Consider the following 17329-nt stretch of genomic DNA (forward strand, 5'->3'; position numbering starts at 1 on the left):
AATGCTAGAATATTTTCATTGGAAATGGGTAACAATTTTTTGTAGCTTCAAGCTTGCAATGCTCATATGGCTATGCACATGAATTCTTATAGGTGAGGCAATTGGACCATTATGCTTTTACTGGGTCCAAGAAAAACAAGTCTCTCCTTAACTTCTATGCATGTTGGGCTAAGTGACATTTTCCCACAAAAAAAAAAAGAAAAAAAAAGAAAGATAATTTATTGAAGTCTGTGATGAAGGTGTGTATGATGAGCCTTTGGAATTGCACCTTTTTCTTCTTACTCCAAACACCTGGGTAACAAAGTTATTGTAAATCTTAATTCACTTGCCAAACAAATGTTAAATAGATCCAAACACCTATTTGTCGACAGCTTATTGAGTGAACTTTAGAGCTTAAAAAAATAGTCCACCTATTGAACATTGCGCTACTATTTCAATACTATCAGTCTTTTTTCAATGGCAAATATAACTCACAGTTAACACCCAACTTGGATGGCCCGATGGAACCATCTTGGACTGCCACATGTCTCCATCCAGAGGCATCATGTGTCATTCACTTGACTAAGTGAATGAGTGGCTTGGTTATGGTATGAGCTGAAGCTGAACTACTACCAGATTTGAGCATCGAATTGTCAAGGGCACTGAGTTTATCAGGCTGACCAGTTATTTGCCTAAATAATGGAGTTATGTTCTCCAAATACTGACCTCATCTACCAACAAGAAGTCCACAAGTCAAGAGTCAGAAAATCCCTAGGACGTGTAACAACATCCTGAAGCCTCAAGACCCGCTCTCGTGTTGCCATTCCGTTTCCGTTTCATTTCAAGCTTCTTTTGTTCTTCTTTGTAGCTATTAACTATATGGCTATCAAGCTTTGCTTGGTTTCTGGTTTATTAATGCATTATTTCATTTCTCTCCAATTTTACTTGACCTGTTTTATTTAAGCTTTAAAGCTATTCATTATCAATTGTTATTGAGAAACAGTTTGCAAGTTAAGGTACATTTGTCAGTTCCATTTATTGTTTTCATGTTATCTTCATTCACATTTACTTTATTGCCTTTACTTTCAGTGTAATATTTCCCTTTATTTTTCAGTACCCTAAGTTAATATAAGTCTCTTTTAGGGTTAGTTCAACTTAGGATAGTCTTTGGAACGATCTAGGAAAGAAAGAACCAATTGGGCCGAGTTCTTTAATGATATTCCTGCATTGAAATCCTTTGATATGTGGTCTGACGTATCCAAAACTGTGTTGACAACTTGACACATGACCAATTTGCTCCTATGGCATCATGAACTCTTCACTTGCATTTTGATAGGTGAAGATATATCACTAAATTACAACCATTTGTTATTTGAACACTATGTTAACTCATAAGAATCTCGCAGGGTAAAGGAGGCTGCAAATACATTCCAAAAATAAACAGCTTACCTGAGTCTACCATCCTATCACAATAAAATATATTTACATTCAAGCCTACGTAACTACCATATCATATTAAATTCTAAGATAAGGCTTTAGCAGAAGGTGGCGGAAGAAATAATCTGTATCATTTTTATACCTCCTTACAGACACGTGGGTTAAAATATGATGTTACTTCTACCAACCATCAGCTATTGAAATAGTAATCGTATTTATTGTACAACTTCTTTCCTCTACCCGAGACTCTGTCTCGCAAGGGCTTCTATCTGTGTAGAAACCAGGTTGCTTAGGCTGGGGCAGCATTGTGTCCTCACTACTAAACATTAAGAGCACAAAGGACATCATCGGTCTGTCATCGGGGCGTCGCTGCACACACAATAGCCCAACCTGTATGCATCTTAATACTTGAGACATTGGAAATGAATCCTCCATTTGTGGATCTGTTAGCTCAAAGGCCTTCCGTTCAATCAGTAACTTCCATGCCTGACGCATCATAAATCATGAAATAATTTACCTTACAGAAGAACTGCAAAGAGGAAGAAAACCAATTTTAACAATGAACTTACATGTCCAAGAAGGTTGTGGTGATGGTCCGGATGATGGAACTGTCTGTTCCTTTTGCCACTCTACCATTTCCAAAACTAGCACTCCGAAACTAAACACATCTGATTTCATGGAAAATAGGCCTTCGACGATGTACTCTGGAGACATGTAACCACTGTTCTATCATAAGAAAAATGAAGAAATCAATGAAAGTTTATCTTATATGGATGCACCTTAAAAACATATTTGCGCACTTACTAAGTTCCAACCACTCTTCTAGTTTTCTCTAGTAATTGATCTCCTGCAAAAGCTCTGGCAATGCCAAAATCTGAGATTTTAGGATTCATCTTATTGTCTAGTAGCACGTTACTGGCTTTTAGATCCCTATGAATAATCCTCAATCTTGAATCCTGGCAAAGATAAAGAAGCCCTTGAGCAATCCCCATGATAATATCAAAACGCCTCTTCCATACAAGAGAATTAGTTGCGTCATTTGGGCTGCCTTCAAAAAATATATTTAAATAAATAAATAAAAGTGTTTGTATTATAGTACTCATATTTGTCATGTTACTAATACTATTCTTTTGGCATTATTACGAATTTCAATTTAAGCAAAGTTAGAGCACCAAACCAAAAATAAAGGAGCTCAAGCTTCCATTGGGCATATATTCATAAATCAACAATCTCTCTTCTCCTTGAATGCAGCATCCCAAAAGCTTTACGAGATTTTGGTGCTGTAGTTTTGCAATCAGTATAACCTCATTTTTAAATTCATGGTGTCCTTCTTGTGAATTCTCTGAAAGCCTCTTCACTGCTATCTGTTGTCCAGTTGCTAGCTGACCCTACAAAATTTGAAATGTGATGACTTCTTCAGCTATCAATACATGAGCGACACACACAAACACACACACACAACACACAAGCTCTCTCCTTGTCTATACATACCGACACCATATGATAATCGAAATTACATAATTCAACTGAGATTACCTTGTATACAGGTCCAAAGCCACCCTCTCCAATCTTATTTGAATCAGAAAAATTGTTTGTTGCTTCCACGATGGTGATCATATTGAAAATAGGTAATTCCATGTTTTTTTCATCTCTTGCTTGAGAATCTGATAGCATACCTGTTAATAATAACAGGTTCAGGAATATAGAACGAACATTATTTTGGATCATAAGATAACATTCCCAAACATAAACTCTTGGCCAGTTGGGTGAAGTTTTGTTCTAAAGAACATGGTCAATACAATTTTAATCACCAACATAAAAGTACTCCACTGTCGTCCATAAAATTATAATTTGAATGTTATGGCCCATGAGGTTTTCATAAAACGCATTACAGTTTTTCTGCAATTCTACAAAAAGAAGCAATTCCGAACTTGTTTTTGAGATTTTTTGCAACCACTAGTCAAAGCGGACAAATTACAAACAAGAAATACACTGCGACTTGCTGGCTGTTTGGAATTTATTTCTGAATAAAATTCTAAACTACTTCGTTTGAAATTCTGCTTATAAAAGAAAAGAAAAAAAGAAATGGGTCATAGAAAGCAAAATGACTCCATTAGGATAATAAGAAATACCTTGACCTCCCCTGATATTTGTTCAAATATCTTTGAGCTGAAACTATTGTCAAAATAACCCCTTGGGCCCCGACCTTCCCTGAGGTTTGTCCAAATATCTCTCCGCCAAAACTGCTGTCAAAATAGTCCCTGACCTCTCTTGAGATTTGTCAAAAATAATTATTGACACCCCTTGAGGTTTGTCCAAATTTCTTTGACCACCTCTAACATTAATCAATGGAATATTTTCAAAATGTCCAAACTACCCTTAGGTGAGAGAAAAAGATTCAAATGACCCTTGTTAGAATACCAAATGACCATTTCAACCAAAGTTAATTGGACAAAAATACCCTTTCTTATATCTATCCTTTTGGATTGCTTATGCAGAGTTGAAAATAATTTTTTATGGGCAGTTGAAGACGATTTAGTTTAATTTTTTTTTTTTTTTTTTAACAAGTGGTTTGTTAATGAATCAAATGATGAATTATTATTAGCCAATGTTTATTTTCTTGAATTATATGAATTATTTGTTGAATATTTTGCTTTGACAGCAAATATGTTGAATTATATGTTTAATTATATGCTGAAATGATTATTTGGTATACTAACAAGGTTATGTGAGTTATTTTTTCTCACTTAGTGGTACTTTGGACATTTATAAAATATTCCATTGACATAATTAACTCTAACTAACATTAGGGGTAGTCAAAGAAATTTGGAAAACCTCAAAGGGTGTTAGGGCTATTTTGACAATGGTTTCAGCTTTGAGATATTTGGACAAACTTCAAAGGAGATCAGGTTATTTCACCCTAAAATGAAATATAAATTTAACTCAAGTATAATTGAATTGTTTTATTATTATTATTATTATTATTTGACAATTGAATTAATAAAAAAGCTAGATCTTTTGCAGGTTTAAACTTTACCTCGTCTCTGTACTTTCCTCTTCTATATTTTGCAAGAAGCAACAAGAAGCATTACTAAAGCTACTGATGCAACAATCGTCACCAACACCTGTGGCTTGATCGTCTTGGAATTTGGCATCAATTCTATGATCCAATTCACTTAAGAAAACAATCCAAGAAAAAGATTAATGGGTTAGTCAATTTGATTTTAGTATAATCTTAAACGAATGCGTGCGCGCACACACAGAAATAAGGTCCGAAGCTGTGACCCGAATGTAAAGTTTATGTTTATCAAGTTCTGTGAAACATTTGATATCAATGAGATCCCCATACCACATCAAGCAACCACTTCCCCCTCCAGTGATGTCTGAATTAGCATAAGCTGTACAAGAACAATTCTTCAGGCACTCCATTTCACAATCCTTAAGGCTCATACTAGCGTTGATCTGGAACTGCAATAAATCAGGTATTTTTATACCCGTCATCTCTATAAATCCTTCTCCTTTGGAACAATTCAACGGGTGTTTGCTAATACACCCACCGGACCAGATAACCATTCCCCAATCTTGCGCTACTCGGGGTACATATCCAGCCAAACAGCGGCAAATCCTAGTATCACTGCTTGTGCAGATAGTATTAGAACCACAATGGCCATAATTATCACATGGATCGTTAGGCATGGTATGTATGACAATCCACTCGAGGCTGCTATTTTCCCATACAAAACGTTGGACTAAACCTGAAAAACTTAAGACTGACCTTATAGGAAGATATTCATAGTTGGGACCATATTCATGGTTCATCCCTTCTGAATTGTTGATGATGACCTTGGGAATGAAGAGGAGGTTCGGTATAAGAGGGATTCCCATGAATTGCTCACCATCCCATGGTCCACTTCGGAACTTCTTCATAGAGCCCTTACGGATGACTAACTGTGGAACCCCATGAGGATCGATGCCATAAGAAAGTTCTCCAGGAGCAGGGTTATCTGCACTCTTCCAGGATGTCAAAAACCGGTCCAAACCATTTCCTGACTCCCATCCTCTCTTTGTTTCTGCTAGCAGGGTATCAGAAGGATGGTCAAAGCTTTGCCAAATATAACCGTCTCTGCTTTCATGATGTCTCAAAACAAGATTTCCAGAATCTAAGAGCTGTGCAACCGTAGTTGATTTTGATGATGAATCCTCGAGAATATTAGTAGACCAGGCAACTCTTTCTGTCTGGTCTAGAAGAATCAGATTTCCATCATCACCAATCTTTAGAATCCCTGATGAATCATTAAGCTGGTTATCGCGGTTTACAACCCTGACTACAGTTTGAGTTGGGATGCTGTCATACCATATTCCCAAGTATCGGTTACTGGAATTGGTTGGAGTCGTTGGACTGAAGAAACCAAGACGGAACTTTCTTCCGGGAGATACTAAGGTCATGGTTTCATTGATTGACTGGTATTGTCTTAGCTGATCATATGCTACAGAGATATCTATAACGTAGAAAAATGCGAAAGAAAAAATGTAACAGAATATAGCAAAGTAGACTGTGCCCATTGACACGAACAGTTGTGATGATGATGTCACAGTTAACTTGAAGCAAGAACTGAACTGCAACTAGCTGACAGTTTGGCATTTATGTCTGAATAAAATTCTAAAGTACTTTGGTTGAAAAGTTGTGTGGCTCTCTAGATGATAAAAGTGGTGCTGAAAGAGCAATTTCCAAATATCTTGACCAAGATAAGTGGTCGGTGGTCCACCACTTATCATGGCCTTTGTTTCAAGCTGCCAATATTGAGACTACTTGATCTTGCATGCAAAGCCGAAATTGAAGACTAAGTTCGGTACAAAAATATGTGAATGCATTTGTTTTTTTGTTTTTTTTGTTTTTTTTAATTTTATTTTAAAAATGCGTACTATTATAACTGAGTTTTTATTATTAAAAAAAAAAAAAAAAAAAAAAAAAATCACTCAGTTACAAAAATTAACAAATCAAAATTTTTGTACAAATGTTTTACTTATAGTTAATTTTTCTGAGTTAGAAGCCAAACACTCAAATAATAAACAATGATGACAGAGGTAAGAATGATAATATCCGATACAGACATTTAACATGTGCACATAGATAGGAATTTTATAACTAATTGATTTCAAGTACGTAATATATATTTTCTATCTTATTAATTTGTCAAAGAATTAATTAGTTATAAAGTTGTAATATGATCTAAAATTGAATAATTATTCTCTCCCTGTTCTAGCAAATAGAAGGTCTTGAGATCAAAATTCTATAGAACAAAAGTGAGTATGTTAGCGTGTTTTTTACTTTTAAAAAATTAAATAAATAAGTAATCACTTCTAATAGATGAAATGATTTTTTTTTTTTTTTTTTTTTTTTCAATTAGTCAAACGGTAACAATTTAAAGTTGGAAGAAGGAAGCTAAAATTTGTTTGCTTATAATATGTAAAATACAAATAAAAAATTAATTTAATTAGAAAAATTATTTATTTATTTATTTAATTTTATTAGTGCCTATATTAATTAACTAAAATAATCTTTTTTAATAATCCAAGTCAATAGAATTAATCCAAACATTTGAATTCACGATTCAGGAGCATGCTCCTGGTAAGTTTATAATTATTTTTGATTTTTTTTTGGGACAATTCGGTTATTTCAATTATTACGTGATGATTTTATAGAAACTTCTTTAGGTGAGGAATTTTTTCGTATATTAGATATACAAATTGATTTAATTAGATTAAATTACATAAAAGTTTATTATTTGACTTAAAAAAGAGACGGCGTCGTTTGGATTGAATAACCCTTTCTTCCCGTTCTCCAAGTTGGTATCTGTGTGTTTCTCACACACGCACACTAACAAATAACTATTACCTTTCACTCCTTTAATGTCAACGGCGAAACCCTAACCCTAAAAGTCCGCTTCGCCGGTTTACGCGTGTTCTTAAACGGTGGCTTTCGACTTCGTAATTTGGGGATATTTTTTGAAGCAATTTCAAGCACAACCAACTTCCATCGAGTGACTTGAGTCTTCTTCATTACTAGGTCGGTATCCAGAATCTTCCTAAAGTTTGGAATTTCTGCTTAAATATGTCTTAGTTTGTTTAGTTAGTGGTTGGATTGAATTGTATGTGCGCTAAATTAAACGACAAATAATACATATATGTATATTTTTAATTGATTCTGTTTCATTCCTTTTCCCTTTTGCATCTTGTTTGAGTGATTATAAGTGATTATTCATTCATTATATGCTTCTTATTGATTATATAATTGTTTTACTCAAAATTGTAGGAAGTTGCAGTGATTTCATGATTATTGTGTATGCAAATAGGTTACATTTGGATAAACACATTTGTGTTGAACCAATAACAATCTTCTTTAGCACTCTAGGTCATTCTAACTCTCACTCCCCTGATAACTTGGCTGTTCAACTCGCCAAAGATTGGAATAATTAAACACTTTTGGGTGGACCTCGACTCTGGCACGACCACATTGAAACCTTCCGGCATTTGAAGTTTTGAACTGTGAACTCGTCAACATGTGAACACTTTAGAAGGTGAAAGACTACCACTAAGTTCGAACCTTTTCTTATTCCAATTGTTTGTTGTGTCATAAGAAGCTCGCGGATGAAAGAGACTACAAAAATATTCCAAAAATAAATAACTTACCGAGCCTACCATCCTATCACACTAAAATATATTTATATGTGAGCCTACTTAAATACCATATCAATATTAAAGACAAACATAAGGGTTTTAAAAAAAAGTGGTGGAAGGAATAATTTGTATTCACTTTTTATGCCTCCTAATAAATATGTGGGTCGTTTTATAAGTTACTTCTACCGACCCTCTGCTATAGAAATGGTCATCTTATTTATCGTACAAGTTCTTTCCTTTACCTGAGACTCTGTCTCACAAGGGCTTCTATCCGAGTAGAAACCAGGTTGCTTAGGCTGGGGAAACATTGTACCCTCACTATCAAACAATGAGACCACAAAGGACATCGTTGGTCTATCTTCGGGGCGTTGCTGCACACACAAGAGGCCGATCTGTATGCATCTTAGTACTTCACATATTGGAAATGAATCCTCCATTTGTGGATCTATTAGCTCAGTGGCCCTCCCTTCAATAAGTAATTTCCATGACTGACAAAGCATATATCGTGAAATAATTAACCTTACAGAATAACTGCAATGAGGAAGAAAACCAATTTTGACAATGAACTTACATGTCCAAGAAGGTTGTGGTCATGGTCTGAATGATGGAACTGTCTGTTCCTTTTTCCACTCACTATTTCCAAAACTAGCACTCCAAAACTAAAGACATCTGATTTCATGGAAATGAGGCCATCGATGACATATTCCGGAGACATGTAACCACTGTGCCATGGTAAGAAAAGTAAAGAAATTAATCAACGAAAGTTATCTTATATGCATGTACCATAAAAAATATTTGGGCACTTACTAAGTTCCAACCACCCTTCTAGTTTTGTCTAGTAATTGGTCTCCTGCAAAAGCTCTAGCAATGCCAAAATCTGAGATTTTAGGATTCATATCATTGTCTAGTAGCACATTGCTGGCTTTAAGATCCCTGTGAATAATCCTCAATCTTGAATCCCGATGAAGATAAAGAAGCCCTCGAGCAATCCCCACGATAATATTAAAGCGCCTCTTCCATGAAAGAGATTTACTTGCATCATTTGGACCACCTTCAAATAATATTAATAAGAAGAGAAGTGTTGTAACAAAGAAAACAACTTTATTTAATACTCATATTTGTCAAAATAATTTTATAATAATGCCTAAAAAAGATTCAATTTAAGCAAGGTTGAGAGCCAAACCAAAAATAAAGGAGTTCAAGCTTCCATTGGGCATATACTCATATATTAATATTCTCTCTTCTCCTTGAATGCAGCATCCCAAAAGCCTCACAAGATTTCGATGTTGTAGTTTTGCAATTAATATAACCTCGTTTTTAAATTCTTGGAGTCCTTGTTTTGAATTCTCTGAAAGCCTCTTGACTGCTATCTCTTGTCTAGTTGCTAGCTGACCCTGTAAAATTTAAAGTTAACACGATTTTTTAGGCTATCATGCCAAAGATTGGAATTTTGCTTCATACATTAGCGAACACACTCACAAACACACAAGAAATCTCTCCTCTCTGTATACACACACGCACACACACACACACCATATGTTAATCATAATTACATACTTCAAGTGAGATTACCTTGTATACGGGTCCAAAGCCACCCTCTCCAATCTTATTTGAATCCGAAAAATTGTTGGTTGCTTCCGCAATGGTGATCATATTGAAAATTGGTAATTCCATGTTTTCTTCATCTCTAGCTTGAGAGTCTGATAGCATATGTGTTAATCACAATAGGTTCAAGAATATATAACTAATATTATTTTGGATCATAAGAACATTCCCTAACTTAAAAACTGGACCTTTTGGTCAGTTTGGTGAAGTTTTTATCTGAAGAATATGGTCAATACAATTTTAATCCCTTACACAAAGAAGTACATACTATTATAATCTGAATGTATTGGTCCAGGAGGTTTCATAAAACGCCTTCTCATTTTTCTTCTCTTCTACAAAAAAAAGCAATTCAGAACTTGTTTTTGAGATTTTTCTATTGAAGCAACCATTGGTCAACAAATGGACAAACTGTAAACTGTAAATACACTGCAACTTGCTGGCAGCTTGGAGTTTATTTTTTGAATAAAATTTTAAAGTACTTCGACAAAAAAATTCCCTCTATTAGATAATAAAAATATGTAAAATTCAAAATTGTAAAGAAGTCAATAATCATGGAGACAACGTTCAGGGACTTGACATAGTTAGGTCTTATTACTTTTTCAAGTATTATTAAATTCATTAAAAGCTGGATTTTTGCAATAAAGGTCGTAAGTTTACCTTGTCTTTGTGCTTTCCTCTTCCATATTATGCAAGAAGCAACAAGAAGCATTACTATAGCTACTGATACGACAATCACCACCAACTTTAGTGGCTTGATCTTCTTGGAATCTGATATCAACAATATGAATTTAATTAGCAAAACAATCCAAGAGAGATTAACGGGTTAGTCAACTTGATTGTAGTGTAATCTTGTATGAAAAAAACACAAGAAATATACCTAGCTCCGAAGCTGTGACCCGTATGTAAAGTTTTTGATTACCAAGTTCTATGATACGCTTGATATCAAGCAGGTCCCCATACCACAGCAAGCAACCATTTCCCCCTCCAGTAACTTGTGAATTAGCATAAGCTGAACAAGAACAATTCTTCAAGCACTCCATTTTACAATCCTCAAGGCTCATACCGGTGTTGATCCAAAACTGCAATAAATCGGGGATTTTTATACCCTTCATCTCTATAAATCCCTCTCCTTTGGAACAATTCAATGGCTGTTTCCTAACACACCCACCAGACCAAATCAGCGTCTCCCAATCTTGTTCTACTCTGGGTACATATCCAGTCAAACAGCTGCAAATCCTAGTATCACTGGTTGTGCAAATACTATTTGAACCACACTGGCCATAATTATCACATGTGTCGCTAGGCACACCATGCATGGCAATCCATTCAAGGCCACCATTGTTCCATACATAACGTTGGAGTGAACCCCAAAAAGTTAAGACATACCTTGTAAGAATAGATTCATTCTTGATATCATACTCATAATACATCTCTTTTGAATTTGTGATGAACTTGGGAATGATGGGAAGGTCGGGTAGAAAATGTTGTCCGCTGAACTGCTCACCATTCAACAGCTCGCTTCGGAACTTCTTGATAGTGCCCTTCTGCAAGACAAATTGTGGAAACCCACGAGAATCGATGCCATAGGTAAGTTCTCCTGGAGCAGGGTCATCTGCACTCTTCCACGATGTCAAATACCTGTCCAGACCATTTTTCAAGTCCTTTCCTAGCTTCATTCCTGCTAGCAGGGTATCAGAAGGATGATCAAAGCTTTGCCAGATATAGCCATCTCTGCTTTCATGTCTCAAAACAAGATTTCCAGAGTCTAATAGCTGTGCAACAGTACTTGATTTTGATGATGAATCCTTGATATTAGTTGACCAGACAACTCTTTGTGTGTAGTCTTGTAGAATCAAATTTCCATCTTCGCCAATCTTCAGAATTCCTGATGAATCATTAAGTGGGTTATCGCGGTTTGCAACCCAGACTACAGTTTGAGTTGGGATGCTTTCAAACCATATTCCCAAGTATTGGTTTCTGGAATTGTTGGGACTGAAGAAACCAAGCCGAAACTTTTTTCCGGCAGATACCAAGGCCATGGTTCCATTGATTGACTGGTATGGACTTAGCTGATCATCTGCTAGGGAGATACCTATATGGAACAAAAATATGAAAGCAAAAATGCCAGGATATAGCAAAGAAAACGGTGCCCATTGACATGAACAGTTTTTATGATATGCCCATTAGATCATCATTTCCAAAGGAATTAAAGACGTGGGAGACTGCTCTGGTCAACAACATCAATAGTGAATTCTAAATACATGGTCAGTTTTGACGTATTTCCTATCATATGCATTATCCATACATCCAAATTAAAATGATACTAAGGTATTTTTTTTGTTTGAAGATCTTTACTATATTAATCATAGGTTTTACCCTCCTAATAAATTGATTAAGGTCTTTTAGTAAAATATCTGCCAACAGTACTTTTACATATTTTCCCCTAATTTCAGATGATTTTTAGAAATTTTTTTCCCAGATAATTTTACTACTTTTTTTTTTTTTTTTTTCTTAAATATGAATTAATAATTCTTTTGGAGTTTTTACATATATTCTAAAGCTTGCCTTTTTCTTCTTATTTTTTTTTAGCCCTGGCAATAAAAAAGTGTATATATATATATAAATCCTAGCAATAAACTCACACACCCACCTACTCAAATGGCTACTTAAACGCTAGCCTTTTGTTATAACTTTTGATGATTATAAAATTTACCCAAGCAAAATGTTTTTCTTTAAAGAAGATATATATTTTCATTTTTGGAGCTCGCAATGCTCATATGACTATGCGCACCATTATGCTTTTATTGGGTACATTATGCGCATCATTTTTACATGCCAAATTTATATTTTGACAGGAGTTATAGTGTCAAAATGTTATATTTTAACAACTTTGCTCCAATAATGCATTTCATCCAAAATGTTATTTTTTTTATACAACAACTATTTTTTTCCAACTATCATTTCCAATTACCATTTTTAACTACCAATTTTCAATAATCAAAATTTTTTTTTTGTGAGTGTCTATTATATTTAGCTTATTTACCTGAATAAAAATAAAAATATATATAAATTAATTATCAAATTTAATGTAAAAGATAAGAATGTAAATTATATAAAATTAAATGGGTAAATTTGTCATTTATATAACAAGCAAACCCTGTCAAAAATCATTTCAGCCTCCCCAATCGCCTGCATCTTTGTTCTTGTTCTTGACTCTGAACTTGCCCCCTCTCTCTCTCTCTCTCTGTCTCTCTCTCTCTCTCTGTGCAACTGCAAACTACAAAATCTACAAGAATCAGAAGCTCTTTCTGCAACTGCTACTTGTATGAATGGGTTTTGTTTTAATTTTTTTTCTAAATCAACTAATCAAGGTCTGTAATTCTTGTTTTTGCAAACTAAATCCTATTTGGTGAAATTTTTTATGATCTTTTTTTTGTGTATATATATATATATACACAATATAAATTATATATATATATATATATATATATATCTGAACCCCCCTCCCCCCCTTTCTCTGTACTCCCCCTCTCTCTCTCTCTCTCTCTCTCTCTGCAACTGCAAACTACAAAATCTACAAGAAGAAGTTCAAACCCATATCGGCATATCATTTCAGATTGTTCAAAAAATCAAAATCCATATCTTTCAGTTTTCATCCCCCGTTGTTCCAGTTCGGGTTCCCCGTTTGCATACACGCATCCATCTGATGTTGATTTTGTTTTTTAACAATCTGGTGTTGAGTCTATGATTTATAGACTCATATGCTGACTCGGTCTAATTTGTTTATTGCCCTTTTTTTCAAATTTGCCAGACACGTGGGTTGAATAATTTGTTGATTGCCCTTTTTTTCATTACCAATTTGTTTATATGGGTTGAATAAAACGACACAAGAATTTCTGCAATCGTATGCTTAGCAGGCTAATAGTCTTTCTAGATTATTATTATTATTTATTATTATTATTTTTTTTGTCATAATAGTCTTTCTAGATTATGTAACAATCGTATGCTTAAAAAATAGTCACCTATTCCACAATACACTATTATTTCAATAAAAAATGGCAAATGCAATGACACCAACTTATTAGATGGCCACGTGGAATCATCTAGGGTCACCACATGTTTCCATCTTGAGGCAGAGGAAAAGGTGATGATATTACTATAGTGAAAATAATATTTAACGGTTATGCAATACCCCGTCAATAAAAACACACCCATCTTTCCTAAGCATGAGTGTGTGTTGTGTAGGTCTCACATCCAAGTGATAGTATTAAGGCGTTACAAGGAAAAATTTGTTCTACATCCAATTCAAATGGAAGATTGATTGGGTATATATGGGAGGGCGTTAGACTAACTTAATAGTTAAAATTTATAGGTAAATGGACAAATATCCACACGTTACATTTGGTATCAGAGCAAGACACGATCCTTGTTTTGGTGTCACGCCAAGTATCCGGCCAGAACGGTGTCCGGATGTCCATCCGGGTAGGCAGGTGGCTCGACCGCAATGAGAGTATTGCGAGTTCGGGAGGGGAGAATGTTTGTAATGTCCTGGATTTTTTGGATTTTTTTCAAATTTTTATTTATTTATTTTTCGTGCCTCGTTTTGCATTCCACACGGGTCCTAATAGTCATTTCCTTGAGCCAAGGGTTTTAGAAGTTCATTTTAATTATTCTAAGTCAATTAGAAGTAATGGTATCATTTTTAGAATTTTTCAGAAATAAGGGCAATTTTCGAGTTCGGGAACTTCTCTCGATTTTGCCATTTTAATTAAAGGGCATTGTGGTATTTTTACATTTATATGCATTCACCTATATCTATACATTTTGAAAGATTTTTTATTAGGACATAGGAGTTTTAATGGTTATAGAGGGCAATAAGATAACTTTGGCATAAGTTAGAAACCCACCAATTGTTTACACTTGGCACAATTGTAGCCTTGGAATCTAAAGGAAGACCAAGCCATGCTCCATTTTCTTCTTCATTTTGGATTGCCCCTTCTCTCTCTATCTCTTCTGTTTCTCTTTATATATCCATCTATACACCACATACACCAATGTTTAAAGCTTAGATTTGGAGAGGCTAGGATAAAATTTTGAGGAAAGCCAAGAAAAGAAAGTGGAAGAGCTTGACAAGGGCTATCATTTGAGACTAATAATGCATGGTTGGAGGGATTTGAGATTTGGGAGGCCTTAGGGCTTGTTTGACTTGCTCTATGGAGGTAGGGGTTTTCTAAATCCCTAAACTTTGTCTCTAATTGAGAACTACTAGCATGTTCTTCATTTAATTTCATGTCTAATGTTACATCATGATTTTGTTGCTAGTTGAAAGATGGTGATGTGTTTTAATGATTCAAGCATGCTTATGTGTACTAGATGTGATGCCATTTGTGTTAAATTCTAAGTACTAGCATACTTGTGAAATGTGAAAGATGTTGTGAGCATGTTGGTAGCTATATTAAGGAAAATGTTATGCTTATTTCCATTGTATTAAAGATAATATGCCTATAAGTGATTCTATGACAATTGTCTTACTTGTGGTTAATTGATAGAGAATGCCTTGCTTGAAACCAAATGCTAGTAAATGTCTTACTTATATCAACTGTACTGAATATGCCATGTTTATACCATTATTGTTACATAGACGAATTCAGGGCTGCAACTCGGGCGGGTTGGCCAGGTTTAAGGTATAACTTGAGCCCAACCTTGACTCTATCTTCAATTTTAACTACTCAACCCGAGCCTAACCCATCTTTATACTTTTAAATTCGGGCTTACAACTCGGGTTTAGATTTTGGATTAAAACTTCGCGTTAATTCGGGTTGCTCATATGGCTAATCTTTATACCAAAAATTTAATATGATCTTCAATTAGTTTTAGATTAAATTACTCTTAAACAAGAAGAAGTTTAAAATTTTTTTTGTAGATTATTAATAAATTATAAACAAATTTTTAGAAAATTAATTCTCCTAAATGATAACAAACAATAAGTTAAAGATTTAACAAAAAAAATGTTGAAAAGAAAAAAGTAATCATAGTTTAAATTTTATATATAATGTATTTAAAAGTAAAAATATATATGAAAATAATATTAGAATTCAGGTTCAGGTTGGCTAGAGTTGCTAACACTTCAATCCAAGCTGAACCCTAATTAAATTTGGGTTGAGATTTTTCAACCCAAGCTTAACCCTAATTGTAAAAATGATTGTCCAAACCCGTGAAAATCGGGCTGGGCTCGGGTTGGGTTCGGGTTACCCAACCCAAGTTGCACCCCTAGACGAATTTGATGTTAAGTTGATGAAAATGAGGCATTTGCATGACATGGTGGGAAAAGGAAATGAGAATAGGATTTTGAAAAGATTTTTCATAAAAGGAATCGGATTTTTCGAGTCCGGTACTAACTTGACCTGGAGGAAGTGCGGTCTGATGTAGGACATGAAAAAGTTTGTACTAGGCCCCAAAATGGTTGCTGGATTTGAAACCAGGGATAATTATCAATCTCGCCTTAGTAAAGTCAGTTAGCAGTTTTCAAATGTGAGTTTAGGGTCGGTAGAAACCAAGTCTAGGGCCAATATAGGCCAAGTTGGGGTCGATTGAGACCAAGGTTGGGAGAATATGGTGCGTTGCATTGCATTTTATGCATATCCGTATAGACATGCCTAAATGCTATTGTGAGGATTGATACTGGATTAAATGCTATAAAAATTCCAAGTATGATCTCGGATTCCTTTTATCCCAATGTGTGATGTGTGGCTCAAGGGAGTCTAAAGTTGGCGCTTTAGGCATCTTCTACTGAGCCTCCGTGCTCACCCCTTCTATTAACATTTTTCAGGTTATAGCAAAGGCGTAGCTGATGACAGACTCTCACAAATATAGTTAGGCTGATGAGAGCATTTTTCGATATCCTTGTGACCAATGTATAGCTTATGTGATCTTAATTGTAAAGGCATTGTAATTGTGACCTTAAGGGTTTTAGACTTGTAATATTATTCTTTTGGGACTATATTATGTTTATTTTGGACAATGATGTAATGATCTATTTTAACCATGGATGGCTAAATGAATATGAATATAAATGGACTATTTTGATTATGTAACTTAAATGAATGAAGAATAGTTATATAGGTGATTGAATGATTTTTCATATTCTTGTTTATGAGTGTAAATGGAGCTTTGGATGTTATATATATTATGTTTAAGCAGGTTAGGAAGCATCCTAATAACCTTTCTTAGGACCTGAGAGGTCCCCATAACTCTTTATACTCAATTTAGTCAATTATGGGTCATTTTTATCATTCTGGCATGTGGAACCAGTTCAGGGGTGAAATTTGGTTCCCAACGTGGGCATACTGCCCATGTTAAACCGGTTCTAGTATTCTGAACCGGTTTAGGTCTCCTAGAATCATTTTGCCTTGGTGACTTTTAGCTTTAGACCTCTAACTTCGAGCAATCATAACTTATTCGTTTCAAACCCAAATAAGGTCTTTCTTGAGTCTATTTTCAAGGTTTTTAAGTTAGTTTTCCAATGATACCAACCTCATCTTCAGATTTGAATCATACTGAGAGATATGACTATTTTAGTGAGACAGTGTTGGGATTTTCCTTGAACCGAGCAGGGGTACTTTTGGACAAA

The 17329-nt window shown here is 34.8% G+C and overlaps 2 protein-coding genes, 1 long non-coding RNA gene and 1 pseudogene across 3 annotated transcripts; 1 reads left to right on the plus strand and 3 right to left on the minus strand.

Annotated features, from left to right (window-relative positions):
• Positions 1 to 1340: 1340 nt before the first annotated feature.
• On the minus strand, positions 1341 to 4556 carry LOC132307020 (G-type lectin S-receptor-like serine/threonine-protein kinase SD1-1; annotated as a pseudogene).
• Positions 3101 to 6316, minus strand: LOC132307014 (S-locus-specific glycoprotein S13-like). Its single transcript, XM_059804665.1, has 2 exons — positions 4766 to 6316; positions 3101 to 4591 (listed from the first exon to the last, which is right to left on the minus strand). Exons 1-2 carry the CDS (start codon positions 5977 to 5979, stop codon positions 4450 to 4452), a joined length of 1356 nt encoding a protein of 451 aa, XP_059660648.1. The 5' UTR covers positions 5980 to 6316; the 3' UTR covers positions 3101 to 4449.
• A 721-nt stretch (positions 6317 to 7037) lies between these two features.
• LOC132307027 (uncharacterized) lies at positions 7038 to 16793 on the plus strand. The gene is made up of 2 exons (XR_009482168.1): positions 7038 to 7483; positions 16529 to 16793. It is a non-coding gene; the product is annotated as an uncharacterized LOC132307027 (long non-coding RNA).
• Positions 7799 to 11971, minus strand: LOC132307005 (G-type lectin S-receptor-like serine/threonine-protein kinase At4g27290). The gene is made up of 7 exons (XM_059804657.1): positions 10577 to 11971; positions 10357 to 10467; positions 9667 to 9794; positions 9278 to 9488; positions 8902 to 9145; positions 8666 to 8816; positions 7799 to 8582 (listed from the first exon to the last, which is right to left on the minus strand). Exons 1-7 carry the CDS (start codon positions 11736 to 11738, stop codon positions 8277 to 8279), a joined length of 2313 nt encoding a protein of 770 aa, XP_059660640.1. The 5' UTR covers positions 11739 to 11971; the 3' UTR covers positions 7799 to 8276.
• Positions 16794 to 17329: the final 536 nt, after the last annotated feature.

The sequence above is a fragment of the Cornus florida genome, unplaced genomic scaffold, assembly GCF_030987335.1.
Source record: "Cornus florida cultivar Cherokee Brave unplaced genomic scaffold, ASM3098733v1 CherokeeBrave_3.0.0_Hap2_Chr01, whole genome shotgun sequence".
NCBI lineage: Eukaryota > Viridiplantae > Streptophyta > Magnoliopsida > Cornales > Cornaceae > Cornus > Cornus florida.

Bases quoted from the DNA above. Each gene is read 5' to 3' on its own strand.
- LOC132307014 (XM_059804665.1), bottom strand. From the start codon at position 5,979: ATGGGCACAGTCTACTTTGCTATATTCTGTTACATTTTTTCTTTCGCA. The intron at 4,592-4,765 runs GTATGGGGATCT...TGTTTTCTTAAG, and splicing joins GGAAGTGGTTGCTTGATGTG to TGAATTGGATCATAGAATTG.
- LOC132307005 (XM_059804657.1), bottom strand. From the start codon at position 11,738: ATGGCCTTGGTATCTGCCGGAAAAAAGTTTCGGCTTGGTTTCTTCAGT. The intron at 9,795-10,356 runs GTAAACTTACGA...ATATGCTATCAG, and splicing joins GAGGAAAGCACAAAGACAAG to ACTCTCAAGCTAGAGATGAA. The intron at 8,817-8,901 runs GTAAGTGCCCAA...ACCATGGCACAG, and splicing joins AGAAGGGTGGTTGGAACTTA to TGGTTACATGTCTCCGGAAT.